The 24135-nt window shown below is 36.9% G+C and overlaps 2 protein-coding genes across 3 annotated transcripts in view; one reads left to right on the plus strand and one right to left on the minus strand.

Moving 5' to 3' along the window:
* Nucleotides 1–237: 237 nt before the first annotated feature.
* On the minus strand, nt 238–21899 carry oclnb (occludin b). The gene is made up of 9 exons (XM_086076106.1): nt 21790–21899; nt 17519–17593; nt 13110–13803; nt 11225–11383; nt 9959–10074; nt 7661–7765; nt 7341–7512; nt 6686–6727; nt 238–6598 (listed from the first exon to the last, which is right to left on the minus strand). Exons 2-9 carry the CDS (start codon nt 17569–17571, stop codon nt 6500–6502), a joined length of 1440 nt encoding a protein of 479 aa, XP_085932232.1. The 5' UTR covers nt 17572–17593; nt 21790–21899; the 3' UTR covers nt 238–6499.
* A 1475-nt stretch (nt 21900–23374) lies between these two features.
* The window catches only part of gtf2h2 (general transcription factor IIH, polypeptide 2), a 39312-nt gene continuing 38551 nt past the window's right edge, over nt 23375–24135 (plus strand). Inside the window, exon 1 of one of the 2 annotated variants that reach the window (XM_086076190.1) lies at nt 23375–23480. The gene's annotated coding sequence lies outside the window, so the exon portion shown is untranslated. Of the gene's footprint in view, nt 23529–24135 lie in introns of both variants that reach the window. The other variant, XM_086076189.1, reaches the window with a different exon arrangement.

Genomic DNA, 24135 nt, shown 5'->3' on the forward strand with positions numbered 1-24135 from the left:
GCTGCAATCACAAATATGAAGTAGAAGTGAATTTACCAACCACAAAACAAATGCTAAATAAAATTAATGAAAATCTAGAATCGTATGGAACCAAAAGTGAAACCTGAATGATTCAAATTGAAAACATGCCTAACACTACGGGGCTGTAGACGGGACATGGACGTATAGGCCGGAACAAATTGATAGGGACCACCCCCAACTCGGGCCAGCGTGTTGCGAACAAAGGTTTCGTGTCGGAACATACGGTACTATTAAATCAACGAGATAGGAAGGCGCTAAGCCGTGTAATATTTTATATGTAAGTAACAAAACCTTAAAATCACATCTCAAGTAAACCGGAAGCCAATATAAGTTGGCTAGTATTGGGGTACTATAATCGAACTTTCTCGTCCGCGTCAAAAATCTAGCTGCAGCATTTTGTACTAACTGCAGACTTTTAAGAGTAATACGTTACAGTAGTCGAGGCGAGATGTAACAAACGCATGAATTGTAATTTCTGCATCACCATCAGACAAAATAGGACACATTTTAGCAATATTATGAAGGTGAAAAAAATCAGTTCTAGTAATCTTTTTAATGTGCATTTGAAAAGAGAGAGTTGGGTCGAATATAACGCCAAGATTTTTTACTGAGTTACTTTGGCTAATAATACTTTTATCAAGGTTTAGAGGTTTTTGTAAACAGATGCCGGGCGGAACCGACAATCAACATTTCGGTTGTATCTGGGTTAAGAAGCAAAAAAACCAACAACCTACTTTTCAGTTTTTTTGTTATAAAACAAGTTTGAAATAAGATATACACTTCTTTCAATTCAAGATTGTGTGCTACTTAGTGTTTACAGTTTTTTACAATTGCTAAAACACTCAAATAACATGTATAGCAAAGTTATTTAAATTGACACAGAGCGCAAAATCTCTTTTCAAGTCTCCAAAACTCTAAATACATTTGCTGATTTACACACATTTTGTAATTCAAAATGGCACTTTTTAAATGCACTGAAGACGGTTCTCTGCATAAGACTCAACAATCTGACATAAGGTCACATGTTTGCCATTTGAAAACACTGCCATTCAAAATGACACATTAGCTAATTGGCCAATATATGTACCACCTGGCCAAACACCTCAATGGTTAATTGTTACCACCTCAATCAGGAAGTAAGCACTATAGGTGAGAACCTTTTTTTTTTAACACAACCATGGAAGACGTGGCAGAGAGATGAAGAGAAAGAGCGTGGGTGAGAATGAGAGGGGGATGAGTGAGAGGTAGGGGTAGCGGAGTTCATGGCCAAAGAAGACAACTATCAAATGAAATCAGAGCATGAACATGTCATCAACCATGGGCTGACAATGTGAGAGGCTGCCTAATTTTTGTTGCCTCTCTTTTTTATATATATTTTTTCTGCAATTTTATTTTTCAGTTTACTCTTTTGTTCACTCCAGTGTAAACATATCTGTTGTGCATATGTTGCACTTGTTGTTGGGGGAAAAAAAGTATATTTCAATTGTTGAAAAATTTCAACAGCATGTGTGTATCTTCAAATATTTTTGTGCATGTGAACAATCTCAAAAATGTTCTACAATTTGAACTATTATAGTTAGTATTATGGCAACGCATACAGATATATAAAGATGAGAGTGCTTTTCAATATCCCCAACAGTGTGTAGTTGATTAGACATAAATCTGGTAACATGAATGACGATGTGTGTGCCACTTGGTACAAAAGTTTGATTTTGATAAAGCTATATGTAGTTTTGATTGCAGTGCTTACATTTTGCAGGATATGTGAGGGATTTTGCAGTTCGGGTGTGTGGTTTTGGAAATTGTGTTAAGCATTTTGATAAAACTAGCCTCGCTTGCAAAATTGTGTTTTAGTAATTGGAAAAAACTGCAACTTTCAGATAAAATTTCAATGAAATATAATTATGTTCGTGGTCATACCATGCCAAAATGTTGTAAAACTGAAGGGGGATGAATACTTTTTCAAGCCGCTGTACTTGGAAGTTGACTCTTCTTATGTGCTGGAAGAGGACCCTCTTGCAAGGTGGGAAGGTGGAGAGGTCAAGAGAGAGACCCTTCTAGCACATAAGAAGAGTCAACTTCCAGGTATGTGTCTGGAAGAGGGCTCATGAGCACTACCCAGAGATCTCATCCCCTCTAGTCTTGACCATGGATTTCACATTAACACAGAGACTGGCAAGTTGGAACCACTATGGTTTGAGGGTGATGTCATCCCCAAAGCCCTTGTCGATGTTTTGGCAGAAGAGAAAACAGATGAGGATGAATTAGTAGCTGATGAAATCCATACAAATATGGAAGATGATCAGGAAGAGGAAGAAGGGGGCGATTAAAATCCAGTTATATTTGATCATAGTTAAATTTTATGGTTAAGCTGCACTCTACTATTTCTCAATTTGGCTACACAGAATGTTAATCTATTGTTAAGAAATGTTCATTCGTCAGTTTTATTCCTTGTCAAGATCTTGTTTTTTTCTAAATCTCCTATTTGATTCCTGGATTTTGTGTGATCATGTTTAATGTTGCGCCTTGATACACTGGTCCACCTGGGGGCATAACATTATTCACTTTTTATGTAATTCACTTCAGATAGTATAGTACTACAAAACCCATCTTTCAAATATTGTTAACGATTTTATTTAAATGCAGAAAAATAGCTTAATCCCATTTGGATTGGTAAATCTGGAATTTTCAGGGTTTTTTCCCCAATTTAGGCTACAGTGGAGTATTTTTGTTATAGCTTCTCTAATACTCCAGATAGAAAGCTCATCTTGGACTTAAATTGAAAGTTATAAATGTGGGAAGTTATTTTAGGATATGTTGAGGGTGATATTTGAGAATTGAAATACAGGAAGCCCATGGTTATTTTCCTGCTAGTTCCCCCATGCATCAGGATACACCATGCAAAGTTTTCTAACCATTTATGCAGTTGCTGTACCTTGTCATTTGCAGTTACACCAGAAGCTTTTTCCCAAAAGGGTGTTTTTTTTGGCCCTTATGACCAAACAGCCGAGTTGGGGGTTGTCCCTATCAACTTGTGATGGCCAAGGTATGAGATAACAGGAAATAATAGTCAAAAAAGGTAACAAAAACATCCTGAGGAGTGGACCTGGCTGCCCGCCTAGTACACCAGAGATTACTTACATCTGATACAACTACTGCTGCATTTGTAACTTTATGTCAGAATTTTAATCAACCCTCTTCCTGATTAAGTCAGATCTCCAACTCAGCAAGGCAGACGAATCTTACAAGGCAGACATATAATTGACGCTATCTGTTAATCATGTAAACACTAGTATAGTAACATGTTTTGTTGTACTTTCACACGGCTTGGCAAGCGCTAGGAGCACGCAGCTCTGGCATTACTGTTGCTAGCAGCACGAGTCTTACTATGCTGTAAAAAAGAAAAGAAAAAAAGGCATCAATGTGAAAAATAGAAGGAACACTTTCAGTAGATGTTTGTAACTTTTTTTTTTCTCTTAGGCTACATAAGTCTTGTGGAATGTACTACATGATAGCTGAATTGAAATATACTTCAAAATATATGTGGAAATTGCTACATGATCTTTGTTTTTATTTTAACCAACAGCTAGTTTTTTACAGTGGGGTTTGTAGCCAGAGTAAGGTCAGAAACAGGTAGCAGTGTTTTCAGATATTAGGGGAACAATGAAGAACCAACAAAATAATCACAGCGTTTTCTCAAAAAACAATCTAGCTTGCCGAGATGTGGCAGTTAATTGTTGCGTTACAATAACTAAAGATTGACAATCTACAGAGACAGACAAATAATAAACGACATTTGCTCTTACCCGAATCAAGCTAATGTAAAGTAAGACATTTTTTATGCTACATCCACTACAGTAAAACCATAATAGCACTACTTGTTATTGAAAATGTAAATTTCATGTTCATTTATGTACATGTACATACATAATCATTTTTATTTATGTAAATTTGTTGTTCATAATTGATACTTCTTTTGTGGATGATTAGCATTGACATTGCAGACAAATAACAGTTTCATCATGTGTGATTTACTGTTTAGCCATTATTTCTATTAAGAATTATATATATATATATATACACACATTGTATATGCACACGTACACACACCCTCTATCAATTTGTCAAACCCCCTCCCAGCCCTACGCACAGCGGCTCGGTGGTGGCATGGGTTCGAAGTTTGAACCCCAAGTGAGTGTACAGTGCAGGCATGTTATCATGTGCCCCTTTTCTTTTTCTTTTTTTTACTTTGAGCACCTGCCCCTCCAGAGGACACTGCATGCCCCTGATGATCAACGTCTCACGTTTGACTTGTTGGTTTTATCGGAGTTAAGGAGCAGAAAATTTAACGAAATCCATTGCTTAGTCCATTTTTCTTTTTTAAGACAAAAAAAGGTTGTGCTTTACCTTGACTAGTTTCTGCAACGAATGCCGCCATCCTCAGAAGCTTCTGAAGCTTCAAAAGCTTCTGAGGAAGGCGGCAGTCAAGGTAAAGCGTAACCTTTTTTGGTCTTAAAAAAGAAAAAACACACGATTTGTAGACAAAATAAAAAAAAATTGCCACGTTCTATTTTAAATATCACCATGGTCCCAAAAAAGTATGTGTTTTTTTAATGTTTTTTTTATTTTTTATGCTAGAGCATACAGAAGGCTTTGATGCAGCCTCTGAACTGAAAAGAACGCTTGAAGCAATGGAAGTTATTACAAAAACGGCCAGCAGATGGCAGCAGAGTATAAGAGATCAGCCAGGGCCATGTTGCAACAAGCTCTTTTTGTCAAGTATTTTCACCACGAATGTGAATATTGATGACACTATATTCTAATACTAATTGCTGCAAATGTGAAACGGATACAAATATACTTTTTTTTCCTGATTAAAGAAGAAACTAATCTTTCTTTTGGTAGGTTCCATGTTTTTATAGCAATAGAACACAATATTCTTTGGACCTTGCAAAATCAGTCAAAATCCAATAAAACAGCTGTGAGCGAAGGGTGAAAATGAAAAGGCTTCAGTGAAAATGGCTGGGAGTGAATGAGTTCATTACAGGTACTTTCAGTGTCGAGGTTAGGTCGCTTCAGCTAAACCACCCCCCACCCCAACTTGATTTTATTATGAAGTGTTTTGATTGTGCACAATTTTTATTGTAAATTGTATTGAGACCATGTTCCATGGTGATTTTGCACTGGAAATAAACTGATTCTCTCAATAGGTGCCAGTGATGGTCTGTCAATGAAGTTACGTCACATCTACCGGAAACATGGCAAGTATTAGAAGTAATGAGCCAAATTATTTTGGCAAATACAAGACGAGCCACAAAAATGGGTACACCAGGTATTTATCAAACTTTACAATATATGCTCCGTTTCCCCATCAATACCTCAAAATGTTACTCCGGACTCTAGAAGTACACTTAAAGGGATACTTGACTCATTGAGCCACTGTAAAAAAGTTAATATTTTGTCCAGAATTAATTTGATAACTTTATTTTTCATGTAGAATTATTACCTTTAAAAACTATGTTTTCCACTTGCTGTCGACTGAAGATGGCATCACCTGTGCTGAGGAAGTAGATAACGACAACAGGTGAGCCATTATTGGTCGTCAAGTGTCCCTTTATGAGTTTGGCAGTAGGCTACAATTAAAAATCCAAGTTCATGACAAATTATATAGCAAAATCTAGAGTAAAATTTTATATCAGTGTTGTTACAAATCACATTAAAAAAAAAAATGTACAATTGTAAACCAAATACTGTTTACAAGGTAGATCAGTCAATCAAGGTAGATTGAGAAAACCCACTGTGATCCCCAAATCTTTCTCAAAATAAACAATTGTATTGTGTTGTGTTAGTGTTCAATGTATGCATTGAGTATCATAATCTGTTTTCCTTCTATGTGTTTTGTTTAAGTGTATTTTTTATTTAATTTACACTCTAGGAGTTCCCACAACATAAATAAACATGAGTAGGTAGTAAAAAGAAAACTTAGCGTTAGGCAGTACAAATAAAAATCCAAGTTCATGGCAAACAATACAACAAAATCTAGGGTAACATTTTACTTCAGTTACCCTAAAACTAAAATAAAAATAAACATGTACAATTGTAAAGCAAATCTTTACAAGAGCTGGTCAAATGATTTTAAAGGCTGAAATGAGTATAGTAGAATATGGCATATTAGCTGTGATTTTAAGAACGTATATTTAAAATGCTTTCCAATAAAATGAAAAGCATGTTATTTAAAATAAAATTATCTAAATATAATTTATGTACATATGAAAAATCTACCTCAATTGCTCTTCATAGTTCATGAATTAAAAAAAAAACTTAATTAACAAGGAAAGCCACATAAATCCCTGCTATCTTAACTCTTAAAGTACTGTATATTCTTTTTTGTATAGGCCTGTGATGAGTCTTGAAAAATAATTAAATGGGTTGCGAGACACTACAGGTTTGTATCATTCCTTAGATAACAACTCAAGATTCAAGGTCGATGGTCATAGTCACTGATCATCCTTTTGATGTGGGACAGCTTGGACCTGAGATATTTGAGCCGCCTCCTATTGATCTGGTAATCGGAAGACTGAAATGAAAAGAAATGTAAAACCAAATCTGAAACACTGTCATGTTATAAACAAAAAGCCCACCTGTGACATTTTGAATAACTTACTTTCTTTACATTCTTCAGTCTGGTGTACTGTTCCATGGCATCCTGAAAATGAAATTGAACAATATAAATTAATTTAAATAGCAAAAAATAATAATTGGAGGTTGGACCATAATACAAAAGTGCATATGATGAAAATGCCAAATCACAAAGGTTAGTATCATGCACAAACCAACATCGTTCCCTTTATACGCAGGTGCTGGAGCTGTAGTTTATATTGGTCATTTTTAGGGATAGCATATATCGATATCAAATCGATTTTCATTTTCATAGCCCAATATCGATTCATAAAACCAACGATGGTTTAGATAAGTCTCTTTTCCATAAATTCATGTGCCTTTCTCGCATCACACGAGATCTCTTCACTACACGAGAGTAGCGTTTCAAATCAACATGGTTGAAGCACTGCAATCAGACCAGCATGCTTGAAATCAGATGTTTGGAAATGTTTTGATTTTAAAAAAACACAAATACAGTAATGAGAGCAAAGCGTAAAGCTTGCTGCTTCACACTGTAACTCTGAGGTGACACAAAGCCACATGTTTTGTTTTTTCCTTTTTATCTCTTTCACTTTTTCCAACCATCGTTTTTCTTCAACCAACCTCCTGGCCGCAGATTGACTTTGATAAGGGCTGGAATAGTCTTACTTTAACCTTACCAGAAACTGCGGACTGCCATCTGGATGCTTGTCCAGGTCTCGATCCAGTTGAGCGAGGTTCTCATTTATGTTGTCCAGTTCTAGTTGAATTATCTTGTACTCATGGTAATCCCGCTCAAACTCTTGCTTGTAGGTCAGACGCTCCTCCTCATCCACAATGGAAGGAAACAATCTACAGAGGGAAGGAAATAAAACATCACATGGAAAGTAAACAAAAAAACATCCTGGAATAGGCTCCAGTCAGTATAATTACTGGTAGAGAATCTTTAAAAAAAAGTCAATATTAAAAAGCCAATCACAATATGGTCTGATCTACTTACTTGCTGAAGTTCTCCTCCTCAAGGTCGTCCCCTGAATCTGGACCAGTGTCATAATCCTTCAGTCGGGCCTTTACGCCATCCATGGTGCTAGAGATATCAGAATTTCTGCAAACAAATTTCAAATTAGACTTTTCCAGCTATCCCATTAAGAGAGACATTGTTGATAATGTTCTAGTTACGTTTACTTCTCTGAACTGCCTTCTTAACTCATTCAAACCCAAAAACGCATAAATACATTGTTAATACTTTGTACTGCACTCCCAAAAACGTCTTTATACGTTTTTTGTTTGTTTTTTAATGCTAGAGCATACAGAAGGCCTTGATGCAGACATGAAGAGGTGGTTTAAAGCAATGGTAGTTATTACAAAAACGGCCAGCAGGTGGCAGCAGAGTATAAGAGATCAGGGTGATGTTGCAACAAGCTCTTTTTGCCACAGGTTTGTGAATAATGATGAGCTTTTTTTTTTAAGAGAGAGCTCAGTACCGATTCAACATGTCATCATCATTGCTCTCTCTTTTTTTTGCGCGTGAGAATGTGCGTTTATTTTTTGTGGGTCTGAATAAAGCTTTAGCAAATAGTTACAGTCTGAGTCATTTAACGTTGCGTCAACCTTGTGAACCTTGTCTCTTGGATTTCGTTATTAAATGTGTCAAAATGTTACATTTTGCCATAATAATGCCAAAAATAAATTACTATAATAATAATAATAATAATAATAATTAGTGAAGAGCCATAAGAAATGGTCATATAATAACCTGTAACGTAGCTTGGAAAAAATTCTTGCTTTTGTTTTTGACGCCACAATTTTTTTTCAATTTAACACCAAATAATAAATAATTATTGAAAGCTTTAAGATGTCATTGATGTATATTTTCATGTTAAGTTGAAGGCATGACTGGCCAACATTTTTTTTTCTGAGTGCAAAAGATATTTTGATGGTTTGTGGGTGATTATGGACTGCAGAGTCCAAAAATGACATCACTTTCTTTCTTCAATGGCTCTTGTTTTTGGGATATATATTTCTGACAGTTGGGAGGAGCGGTATGGAAAATGGATGGATGGATAATTGATTGATAATTATTGTGCTTTCACAATTTACACAATGTACTTTGATTGTTGCTAAAAGTAGTGTTTGTAAACGGTACTACATTTAGATAGCACTTTTCCACCTTACAAGGCCATCAAAGCGCTTTATATTTTGACCAACTCATTCACCGACTGATGACACAGCATCAGGAGCACCTGAGGGTTCAGCATCTTGCTCAAGGATACATCAACACGGTCACCATGGCCTCGGATCAAACGGACAACCTCAGGGTTGTAAGACAACCACAACGCCTGTTTTTTTGCATTTATTTACTGCTAATATAGCCTAATTTTCAGAATTTTGTTTGATTTTCACATGAAACATGATTTGCATATAGAAGGCTCTTTGTGATTGCCGACTTTCACGAGATTACATCAAAAAAGAAAGAACACTGTAGTGACATTGTGCCTGAAAATACATTATACAGCCTCATCATAGTTGTAGCATAAAGAGAACACCAATGGCATAAATGCCGTATAATCAAGTTTTTTAAAACATGGAATATCTACAATAAAAACTAAAAACGAGCCAATTCTGAAAACCAATGTAATTTTCAGATTCAACGACATTGAAATAACGTACCCTACAACCATGAAAACTTTCTCAGCAGTTTATCTTCAGCACAACAGATTTAACTCATTCATTCCCAGCCATTTTTGCTGAAGCAACCCCCTTCGCTCCCGGCTGTTTTATGGGATTTTGACTGATTTTGCAAGGCCCACAGAATATTGTGTTCTATTGCTATAAAAACATGCAACCTACCAAAAGAAAGATTAGAGTTTCATCAGGAAACAAAGTATATTTGTATCTGTTTCCGTTTTGCAGCAATTAGCATTAGAATATAGCTTAGTTGCATCATTATTCACAAACCTGTTGAAAAAACTGGGCAAAAGAGCTTGTTGCAACATGGCTCTGGTTGAGCTCTTATACTCTGCTGGCCATTTTTTGTAATAGCTACCATTGCTTTAAGCGACCTTCTCAGGTCAGAGGCTGCATCAAAGCCTTCTGTATGCTGTAGCATAAAAAAACATTTAAAAAAAACAACAAAGCTTATAAATAAGTTGTTGGGACCATGGCAATATTTAAAATAGAACGTTTTTATACGTTTTGGGGCAAATTAGTTAATATGAAACATTGACCCAATTTTTAGTTGGAATTTAGTTTTTTGAATGAGTTTTTCAAAAGGTGCTCATTGTGATGACTGGTTTACCCTGGCATGTAAAGAGGCTTGTTCCGGTCCATTTGGTCAAGGTAGCCCTGAGGTGCCCCAACTTGATCGTTATAGTCATTCACCAGTGTTTCTGGCTCACCTGACACATTTTTCACCTGTAGCAAGAGACAATGTCACACACATTACTTGTTTATACCACAGCATTTTTTTCCTCCTCAGATGGTAGAAAGGTTGTTTAGCAAGTCAAACTTGTTCCATTACTCCCTGCATGCCTGAATACAACTGCACAAACAAGTAGTCAAAGACAGCCGGAAAAAAACTCATCAACTTTGAAGTCTTTGCTGGGTACAAGAAATCAACCAGGAAGGATAACTACATGTATGGAAGCATTTTTATAGGTCTATAGTTGCTTGGAGCAATATGATTTCTGGAATTATGAGACATTTAAATTTATACAGATGCCCACACTTTAAACATTTCTCAATTGACCACACCCAGAAACTGCTCATGAAACTCCGCTCTTACGTCACTCTGTGGAAACACAATTGCATTTTAGACCACAAAGCACATTGCATGGACCTAAAATTATGACTGAAATACAAAAACAGGCTAAAAATGCGTTAAATGAATGTGTGAAGTTGCCTGACTAAATTAAGAAACGTTTAAAGCAGAAGAAGATACATAATCTCATGGATCCAATCTCACTCATAAATGCCCATGAATCCAATCTCACTCATAAATGCCCATGAATCCAATCTCACTCATAAATGCCCAGAATTCAGACCAGAAGAAAACAAATACCATCGGGTTAAGATAAGGCACGGAAACACTGGTCTGAAATACATAACAGATAAGATCGTGTCAAACAACACAATCTTTTGACAATTTTCTCATTTGGCGTACATATAAATATCTTTATTTTTATCTTCACCAACAAAGAAAGTTGTATCTCCTATTTGCTTGTATGCCTGCAATCATCTCACTTTGACTTCACTCATTCATTCCTTTTTTTAAATTTTATATGGGTATCATACAGTACATAATAGCATTTCCCACTTAAAACTATAAAGTTCAAAATAAAAGCACTCCATTGCAGAGTCTACCGACAGTAATACAGGCTTCTTTATTCTTTGTGAGAATACACTTCCTTGTGTTAAGTTTAGGTTGTTGTTTTTTCTCCCCCAAACCTTTTGGGGAATGTATTTTAATAAGGCATTGTCTACTTTTTATACCTACTATTATTCTTATATTTTCACACTACTGTATATGTCATTGAGAATCTACCAAACAAAAATAGGCACTCACCCACTGTCCAATGCTGTGACTATCATTGACAACCTTAACCTCCTCCCATAGAATACGGTCTCTGCCCCAGCGCCTGATGCTGGAGCGTGTCTTAACAGCAAACACCAGGAGAATGATGAGGGCAATAAACACCAGGAAGCCCAAGACGATTGCTATGGCCTACAAAAAAAGGGGAAAAAAAAGAAAGACCAATTGTGTTAACATTCATCAACATTTTTCTGTCCGCCAAATTTGAAGAGCACCTCTTATGTGTTAATTTTTTCAACAAATAATAATAATAATACATTTTATTTGTATCGTGCTTTTCAAAAGACTCAAATACACTTTACAAAAATAAAACTGGTAAAAACTAGAATCAAAAGAAAAATATAAGTAAGACTTCTAAATATGTACAACTAAAAGAAACAACTCAACGATACATCATGTAAAATAAACGTAAAAGAAGAAACAAGACAAAGGACAATAATCAGAGATTAAAAGGAGTTCTAAAAAGGTGGGTTTTTAAGTGAGATTTGAAAGAGGGTATGTCAGTACAGTCACGGATGTGTTTTGGAAGAGAGTTCCAGAGGGTGGGAGCAGCTGTGGAGAAAGCTCGGTCACCCCATGTTCGGTGCTTGGTTGGCAGCAGAGGAGCGGAGGCTACGGGAAGGGGTGTGGCGGTGGAGCAGGTTGGAGAGGTAGCAGGGAGCCTGGTTATGGAGGGCTTTGTGAGTGAGGAGGAGGACTTTGAAACGGATACGTTGAGATATAGGAAGCCAATGGAATTTTTGGAGAACTGGGGTGATGTGTTCGTATGAACGTGCGGAGTTTTGTATGTATTGGAGTTTATTGAAAAGTTTGGTTGATAAGCCATACAGGATGCTATTACAGTAATCAAGTCTGGATGTATTGAAAGCGTGGATGAGAGTTTCAGCAGCGGGAAAAGGGAGAGATGAGCGAAGTCGGGCAATATTTTTTATGGAAAAAAAGGCAGTCTTTGTGATGTGGAGAGGTTATTGTCAAAGATGACTCCGAAGTTGCGGATGTGGGTGGAGGGGGCCAAGGTTGAATTTATGAATGTGAGACTGAAATTGTGAGTGTTTTTGGTGAGGGATTTGGGACCGATGATGATTAAATCTGGTTTCTCGTAGTTGAGTTTAAAAAAATCTGAATGCATCCAAGATTTTATTTCTGTGAGGCAGTTGGTCAGGATGGAGTGAGTTGCAGGGGCAATGGATTTGGTGGCAATATAGAGCTGGACGTCATTGTCATATCAATGAAAATGAAATCCGTGAATCAGAATAATGTTACCAAGTTGGAGCATGTAGAGGATAAATAGTAATGGACCAAGTACCGAACCTTGGGGGACACCTTGTGACATTTAATGTTAGGAGGACGTCTTCAACAATTTTTGATCCACTGCACTCTCTCATCCTCCTCTTTTTCTAATCATTTACTGTAATTAATTCCATAATTTAAAATGAAAACAAATGACCCCAATAGTTTGACAAGAACAAATATTCTGAATGTCGTACGCAAACATTTATTAAATGCATGTAGTAATGTTTATTGCTCAAACACGTGCTAGCTTAAACGTAACATCCACCGTCAATCTTAATAGTGTGAGTAATCTGCGTTCAGACATGATTAATGCGATAATTTTTTGTGATTAATCAATGAGTTAATGCTTTAAGTTTGGCAGCACTGATATATATATTTTTGTCTTTCTTTTTTAATAGTGACCAGATAGGTGCAAATTTTCAAGAGAGGCCACAAATTGAGGAAAGGCACAAAAATACCCAAAAGCTAAACTAAATTGATTTTAATATTAGTGTGAATTCCTAAAACGTATGCACACATTTCAAAAACATGAAACAATCAATGAAAAAGTATGCTGGTGTCTCACCTCTTGTGGTTCCACCACACAGTAATGGTACAGGTATTGGTTGAGGAAGATGCCAGTGGCCTGGTTCTGGTTTTGATACTGAGCACACAGCTGGCGAACCTGATTGTAGTAAATGGACCCCGAGGACTGGGCGGTTGGATTTACAGCCACCAGGTACACAATAGTGGCAATGATCATCAAAAATGCCAATATAGCACAGATGATGATTGTTGCTAGGTAGAACTTTGACGAGCGAGCAGCCCTTTGTCTTGACACGACCAACACAAAGATGATTAGCACAGCTATGAAGGTGATGGCAGCAATGGCAATAATGAAGCCTTTTCCAGCTCTTGGATCCATTTGTGTTGATCCTCCATAGCCATTTCCAAAGCCACTGTAGGAACCGCCAATGCCTCCTCCATATGTGCCACCATAACTGCCACCGAATGCGCCACCATATGATCCACCACCGAAGGAGCCTGGCCCCAACCCAGTGCTACCACCCAGACCAATGGCGTTCATATCGTAATCCCAGGCAAGTGTGGAGGCCACACAGGCAAACACAGCCACACACATGATGATGATCAAAATACAAAGTATCTTCATCACACCCGGTGGGGAACTCCAGCGATAGAAGTGAAGCATCTTGTCCGCTGGATGGTAGGAAAATGCCGGCTTGGACATGAGCTCACTATGCCTGTGTCTGCTGCTGTGGCTGCAACAAAGGAGACAGAAATTTTAATTTATTTTTGTTTTACTAAATACAATTGAGGCTTTATCATAAACTGGAAACGTTAAATGCCTACCTCTACTTGTGTTTCTGACAGGGAGTAATTTTGGTAGTACAGTGTTTGTGACTAGACAAAGTGCAATTTCTGCAGAAATTGCGTGGGAATGCTGAACGCTGAATGCTAATAGTTTAATGCTAAAATTTGAATGCATGCGGAATGCTTATAAAGTAAATTGAAAGATAAATTATGTGAAAATTACAAATTATTATTTGTAATGTAAGTGATAAATCAAAAAAGAAAGAATCGATTGTATTATGTGGGAGTTATTGCACGGCAAAAAAGTGTAGAGAATAAAAAGTGCCTGAAATAATAATAAAGAAACAACATAACCCACAATTAATTTGAATGTGTAACAGTAAAAGGCATTCATACACTCAATTTATGTGGCTTTGGGTTGCACAGGCGGCAGCAGATGGTAAATCATTTATTGTTACTGGGATGAAATCAATGAGTTCCCAGTCCACTAGTAAAATGTAGGTGAACCTTCTTACATACCGATTATTTTAGTCAAGGATGGGCAACTTAATAGATGGACGGTGCCACAATTTTTCATCAGCGCTACCAGGGGCCACATAAGACTGTACTTCCTAATCAGATGTATGACCAAAATGCCTTTTTTAAATATGGACAAAATTATGTGTATATGTTTTTTTTAATTGAATCAATGTACATCACAGTATATTTATAGCCTATATGCTCAAATGCATGTAAAAAAAGATCACCTCTTCAACAACAATGGGTTTGAAGCGATTTAAAAATATACTACATACTGTGATTTTTTTCCCCACAGTGCAAAGGGCTTTCAAGGATAAAATAAACAAACAAACAAACAAATAAATACCATTAAAATATGGCACAACAGCTTACTGAACAGCAAACCAACATTAAAGGGATACTTGACTCATTGAGTCATTTTCAGCAGTAAAAAGTTAATATTTTGTCCAAAATGAATTTGATGACTTCATTATTTTTTGCATACGATTAATACTTTTAAAAACAATTTTTTCCACTTGCTGTCAACTGAAGATGACATCACCTGTGCCGAGAAAGTAGGTAACAACCAATCATGGCTGAGTTTGCTGACCAAACCCAGAAAACAGGTGAGCCATGAATGGTTGTTACCTACTTTCTCGGCACAGGTGATGTCATCTTCAGTTGACAGCAAGTGGAAAATTTTATTTTTATAGGTATTAATTGTATACAAAAAAAATTTAGTTATCAAATCCGTTCTGGACAAAATATTATTTTTTTACTGCTGAAAATTACTCAATGAGTCAAGTGTCCCTATAAGCGCAAATAACTCATTTTGTGCACCCCCAACACACACACGCACGCACACGCACGCACGCACGCGCGCACGCACACACACCCACACACACACACACACACACACACACACACACACACACACACACACACACACACACACCACACACACACACACACACACACACACACACACAAAATGTCAAAAATTATTACCGTGTTTGTCCTGCATGTCATTCAAAATCCCCAAATTATTGTTAGGCCAACACAGTTTGCTATAAGTTCACTGTGCTTTGCAAAAGGAACAGAGGCGTTGTCCCCTGTCCTGTCACTTGTCCAAGGCTCCATACATGTCTGTGTGTGTTTTACATATAATCATACATTTATGTACTGAGAACATGCACATTAGTAAATTAATTTAAAAAAAGATTTGGTTAAAAAATCAATCAATCAATTTTTACTAGAGCCGCATAATGTTCCAAAAACATGTGATATGCAATATGGGAATTAAATGTTGCAATAATTATATTATACATATTTATATCTTATATTTAATATGCACCTAAAGAAATTACATTTGTATTGTATAGTGAAAGAACAACACAAATTTCTGCTCCAGCGTTACACAGAGGAGGTTTTCAACTCGATTGGCTGGAAAGTTTCTAGATTAATTAGTAAAGTTGCTTTTTTTCATGTGGCAAAATAAGCAGCCTTAATGTATTCTTAGTTTATTCATTGAAATACTTTTTTAAATATGTTTACAGTAGCCCTGGATTGGCTGGCAACCGGTTCAGGGTGTACCCCGCCTATTGCCCGAAGCCAGCTGGGATACAGTATTGCACATAATTGCATTTTATAAATTTATTATGGCAAGTAGTATAGTACTTATTGCTTTACCGAACCGTTTTAAAAATAACTTGAAAAAGGACAGCCTGCTTCACACAGTCTCTTTCGTGTCCTTGCATTGTTATTAGAGTAATAATTGTTAATGTTTCAATGCTATGAGGTCATTTTCTGTCATGTTTGTAAATGTTACTGTACATAGTAGAAGATAATCAAGAATATCTGGCCAAAAAAAGGGGGGGGGGGGATTGCAATTTAGTCTTTTCCTACAATTGTTCTCCCCTATTGTGAAGTTTAAAATGTGCTTTGAAAAAAGTCACAAAAAGTATAGCATATACGGAAATTATATACTCACAAATGTAATTAACGTAACGTACTGTCACTATAAGTCACTGCCACAGGCAGATAAACAAAGATACTGTGCATTATTTATAGAAAGTAAATAATGGTTTTCAGACTACTATGGACATGCGTGGAACACCTGGGAGGCGTTAAGGACGCATCTGGAACACCTCAACGGGCTACTCTTGACTTGAAGACACAGCACAGGTCAATACCTAGAGCTTGTGGCTATAGACAGTAAGTAATGCTATGACTGTCTTGTTTTATTTGTTTTACTTTCACAGTTTCCAATGACAAATTGTGAATTTGCTCTCAAAAGATGCTTTACAAGGCCTTCAATTTGCTGCTTGTCTGTGTGTCTTGCAGGCTTCAGTTTTGTCTTCAGAAAGAGATGCATGGTCTGTTGAGATTAGTTAACTGACTTTGCCATTGAAGAAAATGGATTTGTCCTTCAAATGGATGGTTGGCACACCCAGTGTGAGGAACTTGGTCATCCAATGAAGGACTTCAAATAGAACTACTGTGCACCTCCACATTTAAACACTCAAGCTGAGGTGGCTTTCTCATGTAACACAGATAACAGACCTCCCACTGTTCTTACAGCAAAGGCCTTTATACAAACTTGATCAATTTTGGAGAACTTACCCGCAACACTCAACAACATGCAACTCTTGGGCTCCAGCAGGCAGTTAAACCCAGGTGCACGCAAAGGGGCGTGACAAGGGTCTGGTGGGCCTGGGTATTCATCATCCACAGTCAGAGGTGGCAAATCGAGGTCCAGAAAGTAAAAACACTGCCACAGTTTGGCTTTTGCCCCAGGTGCTAGCTAGATGCCTAGCTAGCTCCCATGGTGCTCGTCTACCTGCTAGGGAGCTAGATAGGTAGCAACTATCTAGCAGGTAAATTGATGCTAGCTAGCAAGCATCAATGGCTAAAGCCAAACTGTGGCAGGGTTTTTACTTTCTGGATGTGGATTTGTCACCTCTGTCCAGAGTCCCTCGCCCCCATCAACAAAAAATGATCAATGGGCACCAAAACGTCTTTGGCCAGGCAATACACCAGACACAAGTGTATCAATCAACCAGCAAAATTTTGTCTGTACCTGCTACCTCCACAGTGAGAGCATGCATCTTCAACTACAGACAAAAATATATCATATTACAGTATATAAAATAATAGTACACTCACTGTTTGCTGCCACTTGGCTGGTATGGTGGGATGCTGTTTTTATTGCCCGGCATAGCGAAGTCCACTTAATGCACTCTATAACAAAATCACATATATGTTCACTTAAATGGGAATTGAAGACACTTTTTTTCTTTGCAATATTGTCAAACAATTACATTTTTTAATCAGATTAATCACATCTTAAAATTTTGATTAATCACCTAATTAAAAAGGCTTTTCATCGACATTTTTTGCCCTCCAAATTTGAAGAGCACCTCTTATATGTCAATTATTTTGACATTTAATGTTATGAGGACGTCTTCAACATGTTTTGATTCACTGCACATTTTCATCATCCTCTTTTTCCAATCAGTTAATTACTGGCATAATTTAAAATGGAAAAAAAAATGACCCCAATAGTTTGACATCCGTTACCAAAAAGTAGTATACTTAGTACATAATATAGAGTATACTTAAGTATACCTAAGTTTATTTTTCGAGTGTACTTATTTTTGTACTAAAAGTAAACTTTATGTGGGGACCAAATTGGAACATTTTAGTACACTTAAAAGTATACTTAAGTATATTATAAAATATATTAATAAGTATACTTAAGCATACTTTCAAGTATACTTTATAGTATATTTAAGTACACTATTAAGTATACTTGAAGGTAGACTTTGTGGTACACGTATGTCCACATCAAAAAGCCCTGTGATGAATTGACAGGGATCAAACCAGTGAACACAGGTACTACAGGTAGAGACCTTAACCTCTAGGTTATCCAGCTACATGATCGTTAGAGCTTTATAAATAAATGTACCCTATAGTTTTGGTTCCTTACTTAGAGAGTGCCTTCTAAGTATTTACTACAGCTGGGGTGCCCAAGTTCTGTCCTTGAGAGCCCCTATCCAGCCTGTTTTCTATGGCTGTGTCCGAATGTTCACCCTATTCCCTATATAGTGCCCTACTGAGTGGTCACGCCATTTTGTAGTGGTGTCCGAATGTCCAGGGAGCGAAAATGTAGGGCACTCAAAATTACCCACAATGCATTCTGAAAAGTAGTAAACATCGATGTTCACTCAAACGGGTTGATATAGACCATAATGCATTGCGAGTATGAAAAAGAAAACGTGGCGCGAGCGACAGTGCAAGCAAGGGAATCAAAGCGATGCATTAAATATACACTACAGAAATAATTAATGCGTATAGTTGAAAATATTTACAACAAAGGGACAAAAGTATAGTTTTAAAACATATTCATTCACAATAAATAGTCGAAGATTTATGCGTTGGTGTGTTGTAACAGTTAGGGTGTTCACGTGATATGCAACGAGGAGAAAGTAGTGAGCTGGCTTTCCGAATCGCCAAACAGAATGAGGGCACTACATAATAGGCCACTATATAGTGTGTGGCTGTGTAGTGAACGAGGAGTTAGGGGTTAAGAGTGGACATTCGGACACAGCCCATGTTTCTCTTCACTAACGCACCTGATTCATGATCAGGATCGTTATCAGGCTTCTGCAAAGTTTGCTGATTAGCTGATCATTAGATTCAGCTGCACTGCAGGAGGGAAACATGGAAAACAGGCTGGATGGGGGCTCTCGCGAACCGGACTTGGGCACCACTGTACTACAGTATGCAAACTTTTAGTATATGTTTTAGTATACTTACACTTAACATTTACTTGGTGCAGTATACTTCCAATAAGTACAAGAAAAGCAAACTGGATGTATACTCTACTAATTTTGAGTATACTTTAAAAAAAAACAAGTACATTCTAAGTATATATTACAGCAGGGGTGGCCAAATTTGGTCCTCGAGAGCCCCTTTCCAGCTTTCTCTCCACTAACACATCGGATTCATGATCAGGATCGTTATCAGGTTTCTGCAAAGCGTGCTGATGAGCTGATCATTAGATTCAGCTGTGCTGAAGGAGGGAGACATGGAAAACAGGCTGAACTTGGCCACCACAGTACTACAGTATGTAAACTTTTAGTATATGTTTTAGTATACTTACAAGTACACTTAACATTTACTTGGTGGAGTATACTTTCAAAAAGCACAAGAAAAGTAAACGAAGTATACTCTCCTAATTTTGAGTATACTGTACTTCAAGCATACTTAAATAAACTTATTTTTGGTAAGTGATGAACAAATATTCTGAATGTCATACACAATCATTTAATTAAATGCTTTACTTTAACTAGATATGTTAATTGCTCAAACACAACATGTGCTACTTTTAAGGCAACCATCTGCTGTCAAGCTAAAGGATAATCTGTGGTAAAAATGAATAGCGCGTTTAATCTGTGTTAATACATGATTAATGTGATAATTTTTTGTGATTAATCATTGAGTTAGCGCTTTAACGTTGACAGCACTACTATATAATGTTATGTGCCCCCACAAGTCTAAACATGATATTCTGATTCATAATGCGTTTGCGGAATAAGACAATTAGATAAAGCAGATTGATCCATCCAATCATCATTCGCTGCCATTTTGTTGTATACGGGCCTCTGCTGTCGACTGCCGTCAAAGTGCCCTTGAGCTTGCATTGTTAACGTCATGGCTTACTTATTTTCTGGGTTTAGTCATGTGACGTCAATCATGCATCATCTATTAAATGAGAGTCACCACGTTCTCGGAGCGATGCTCTAAATGTTCGCTTTGTCAAAATGCAATCCTTAACAAATTCACATTATAAATTTCTAACAAATGAACATCCATGAAGTCACAGATACATAGCTGTTGTCCAATATTGTGACTCTCATGTAACTAAAACACTTACTGAAATGACCAAAATACTAGAAGCACCTGCCAGTACAATGCAGCACAATTCGACACCACTGTAAACTCCAACCACAACAATAAACATAAGTTAAATGATTGTGAAACTAAACCATACATCGTGCCTGACTTAAACCACTGATATTTGCTTATTGGTAGAGCAGATTCATTATCACAGGTTTGTGCCTGTTTGAAAGCGCTATATAAATAAAGATGACTTGACTTGAATACAGTATAGCATTAAGATTTGAGGATATATGGCAAGGAAAAGACACGTTAGGTTACGTCATCTGCCCACTCAATCTGGCCAATACACTTATGTTATTGTTATATTTTTTATTTTGTTATACTTTAGTCGGGAGGTAAAATCATAGCTGAGTTTTTGTGTGATATCAGACCATGCACAGTATTTGAATTTGCATGAAATCATACAGTACAGTGATGCACTCTAAAGAGAGAATTGTTTAACCAACTTAAGGTTACAAATTGAATTGTTGACCATTTAAAAAAAAAGCTTCAACTGGTAGCACATGATTGAATTGGGTTAATCCAAAGTGAATATATTAAGTTTAATTGATTATGAAATCATTAAATTAAATATATTCACTTGAATTAAGTTGATCCAAAAGGTAAATCTCCCCCCAAAAAGTATTCTCATTTCAGCCTCTCAAATGTAAAAACCTTTTGATTTCATTTGTCCTTCTTGGAAGTCCATCTTTGTGTGTAAAGAAAAACCCCAAAAAATAATGGACATGTGATCATTATTTTAGCCTATTTTCTCCCATCTTTTTGCCCAGTCATTCCCAAAACTCAGAGTGCCACATTCCAGCTATAACACTGAAAATCCTCTGAAGCCCACCAAAACTTTAATCTGCAAGAGACTTGGGTGAATAATTCAAAAATATATAGCTTTCAGTCTATGTAAACAGAGGGATATAAAGAATAAATTAATTTGGACAAGAAAAAATGGATGGATGGATAGTAATCAGTTTCTAGCCGTGAAATAGCTATCTAACACTATCGTTTTGCCATTTCATCCAGGAGGTGATATATATATTTTGCATTTGGGAGAGATCATGACGGCACCATATCAATATCTGTCAAATCCCACCAGATAACAATGTCGTATTCTTATATACTGTGAAAAAATTATTATAAAGAAACAATTATGCAACTTTGCGAGTTACTTAAGTAATTGCAATTGCCCATAATTGTAAGGAATTCATTTTCGTACAGATGCAGCTGCCCCTTCTCCTTTTGCACATGACAATTAGCCGAGACAAACCCTCATCACAAATAAATACTAACAATTGGCGGCGTTGGCCAAATCATAAATTTGATTTGATGTGCGTTAAAAAAATAAACATTTAAACGAGCGACAAACAGCTGATTTAACAAAGCCACAATAGCGTGATGACACCAGCTTTTGTTTACTCGAAACTTTCTGTAGGCTGTAGGCTATCATATAGAATGATTTAAAGTATTATTTTAAAACTCACCTTTAAACGCTCTATATATCCAATTGTTGACAGTGACGTCGCGAAAGATGATACCTGTACTGTGCACCTGCGGAAAAAGAGGGTTTCAAGGCGTGTGCTCGTGATGCTCCTCCTTAATGTTACTGGACTAACCTGTTAGTCCCTGTCTCATCAACACACCAGCGCTGCTCTCAGTCTTGGCATGATACAAAAACAAATGTTTTTGTCCATTGTGTTTTGCATTCCACCAACAGCTTTATTACTTCAGTTTTTAAACATCAACAACCCCCCCCCCCCCCCACACTGCCACAAAACATTTCCCGATACTTGTAATTAATAATAATAATAATAATAATGAAAACATCATCATTTGATTTGACATTTTAAAAAAACTACCAAAAAACAGGAAATATGGTCAGTAAACGGCCCCTCCGACCACCACCACCAAACATTCGCACCTTCCATACACCAGTGTGAGAAGCACTGGAGGCAATGTGTGATAAGTGCCCTGCCGAAGGACACAACGACACATGACTTGGGGAGAGCGGTGATCGAACAGCACAGGCCGCCACTTAACCACATCAACTTTCCTAATACACTGGCATTTATTCATCCATATAAACTTAATCATTTTATTTGAAACAGGTAAGAAAAAGGCTGGATAAATAAACCGAGATAAACTATCAGTTGTGGACAGGAGCATTCTCCCAAAATTTGCAATGTCTCTTTGCTGCCATCTGTTAAGCATGGCACTTCACACACACTTTGTTACGTGTTTCCAAAAAATTGCTTTCCATTATAGTATTTTATTTTTCTTAGCAATAATAATACCCATAATTCCTTTAATGGACTGTAGAGGGCAGTCATGCAACGTCAATAACTCACATTTAGCCACCTTTCTACTAAAACTTCTTTCTTTCCGCCCACTTTGAGGTCTCTGCATGTCAACCAACGTTTAAACTATTCCACACTGTTTTTGTCGATTGAACCATGTAAAAAAAATATAAAAACAACCACCACAGTATTTTTGATTATATTGGCATTCAGCGTTCCTCGAGACAGATGCGACATTAAGATTTTGTGCAAATGCTTGAGATAGTGTACATCAGGGTCAAGTTCGGTCCTCGAGAGCCCCTATCCAGCCTGTTTTCCATGTTTCTCTCCACAAACGCACCTGATTCATGACCGGGATCGTTATCAGGCTTCTGCAAAGCTTTCTGATTTGCTGATCATTGCTGATCATCAGATTCAGCTGTGCTGCAGGAGGGAAACATATAAAATAGGCTGGATGGGGGCTCTCGAGGACCGAACTTACCCACCCCTACTGTAGTATATACTTAGAATGTACTTGTATTTTTTTTGAAGTATACTCAAAATTAGGAGAGTATACATCCAGTTTTCTTTTCTTGTACATATTGGAAGTATACTGCACCAAGTAAATGTTAAGTGTACTTGTAAGTATACTAAAATATATACTAAAAGTTTTCATACTGTAGTACAGTGGTACCCAAGTCCGGTTCACACTGTACACTGTATTTAGCTTCTTGTGCTAAATGTATAGACCGGAAGTTGAGTTTCACAATGATGACGTATTTTCCTGTAGGCGTGTTCGAAGCGGAATCTTCTTTCGGAGTTCAAGTTTCGCACGGATTAAAAAAAGATGAACCGCCAGTTGTGGCATTGAAAGCGCACACTAGAGACATGCACGAGAGGTAGTTTTTCACATACTTGATGGTCCTTGTGTGTTGTTGGATTGTAAGGTACGTTCGTTGTTTTCCCCCCTCCCTCTTCCCCAGAAGTAACGTAATCATAATACATGGGCAATATTATGATCGAAGAAATACTGAGATTAAAACCAATGATAACTGCACAAACGACTATAAAGACGTAGCCTTACTTTTTACTTATTTCGATAATGGTAAAAAACCGAACGACAACACAGTTAACTGCTTCATGGTTTTAAGTACCTGTATCGTTTTTGAACAGACTTATTGTATGTATTCTTATCAGTTAAATGACAGCTATTAAAAATTAGTTAATTAATGCATATTTAATATGAATAAGTATTTCGTCTATATTGATATAGTTCAAATTTGCGCTGTGATCCTTGCTGTACTAATGCTGTGCTCACTGCTCAAACAGTCTCACTGTTTATTGTTTATTCAATTGATTTTGCCACTGTTCACTGAAATATCCGGTTCCAATAAAACTACTTGTGACATGAGGGAATATCTATCTATCTATCTATCTATCTATCTATCTATCTATCTATCTATCTATCTATCTATCTATCTATCTATCTATCTATCTATCTATCTATCTATCTATCTATATGGGGTGTTAGAAAAAATCGATTCGGCAATATAT

Source organism: Leptonotus elevatus, chromosome 5, assembly GCF_054856555.1.
Source record: "Leptonotus elevatus isolate MCC_2025b chromosome 5, RoL_Lele_1.0, whole genome shotgun sequence".
NCBI classification, from domain to species: Eukaryota; Metazoa; Chordata; class Actinopteri; order Syngnathiformes; family Syngnathidae; genus Leptonotus; species Leptonotus elevatus.

What these genes read in the sequence shown, in the direction of transcription:
- oclnb (XM_086076106.1), bottom strand. Translation starts at nt 17,571, where the DNA reads ATGCCGGGCAATAAAAACAGCATCCCACCATACCAGCCAAGTGGCAGC. An exon ending in GTGTGGTGGAACCACAAGAG is followed by an intron (nt 11,384 to 13,109) that starts GTGAGACACCAG and finishes CTTTTTTTGTAG; the next exon opens with GCCATAGCAATCGTCTTGGG. An exon ending in GACTGAAGAATGTAAAGAAA is followed by an intron (nt 6,599 to 6,685) that starts GTAAGTTATTCA and finishes TTTTCATTTCAG; the next exon opens with TCTTCCGATTACCAGATCAA.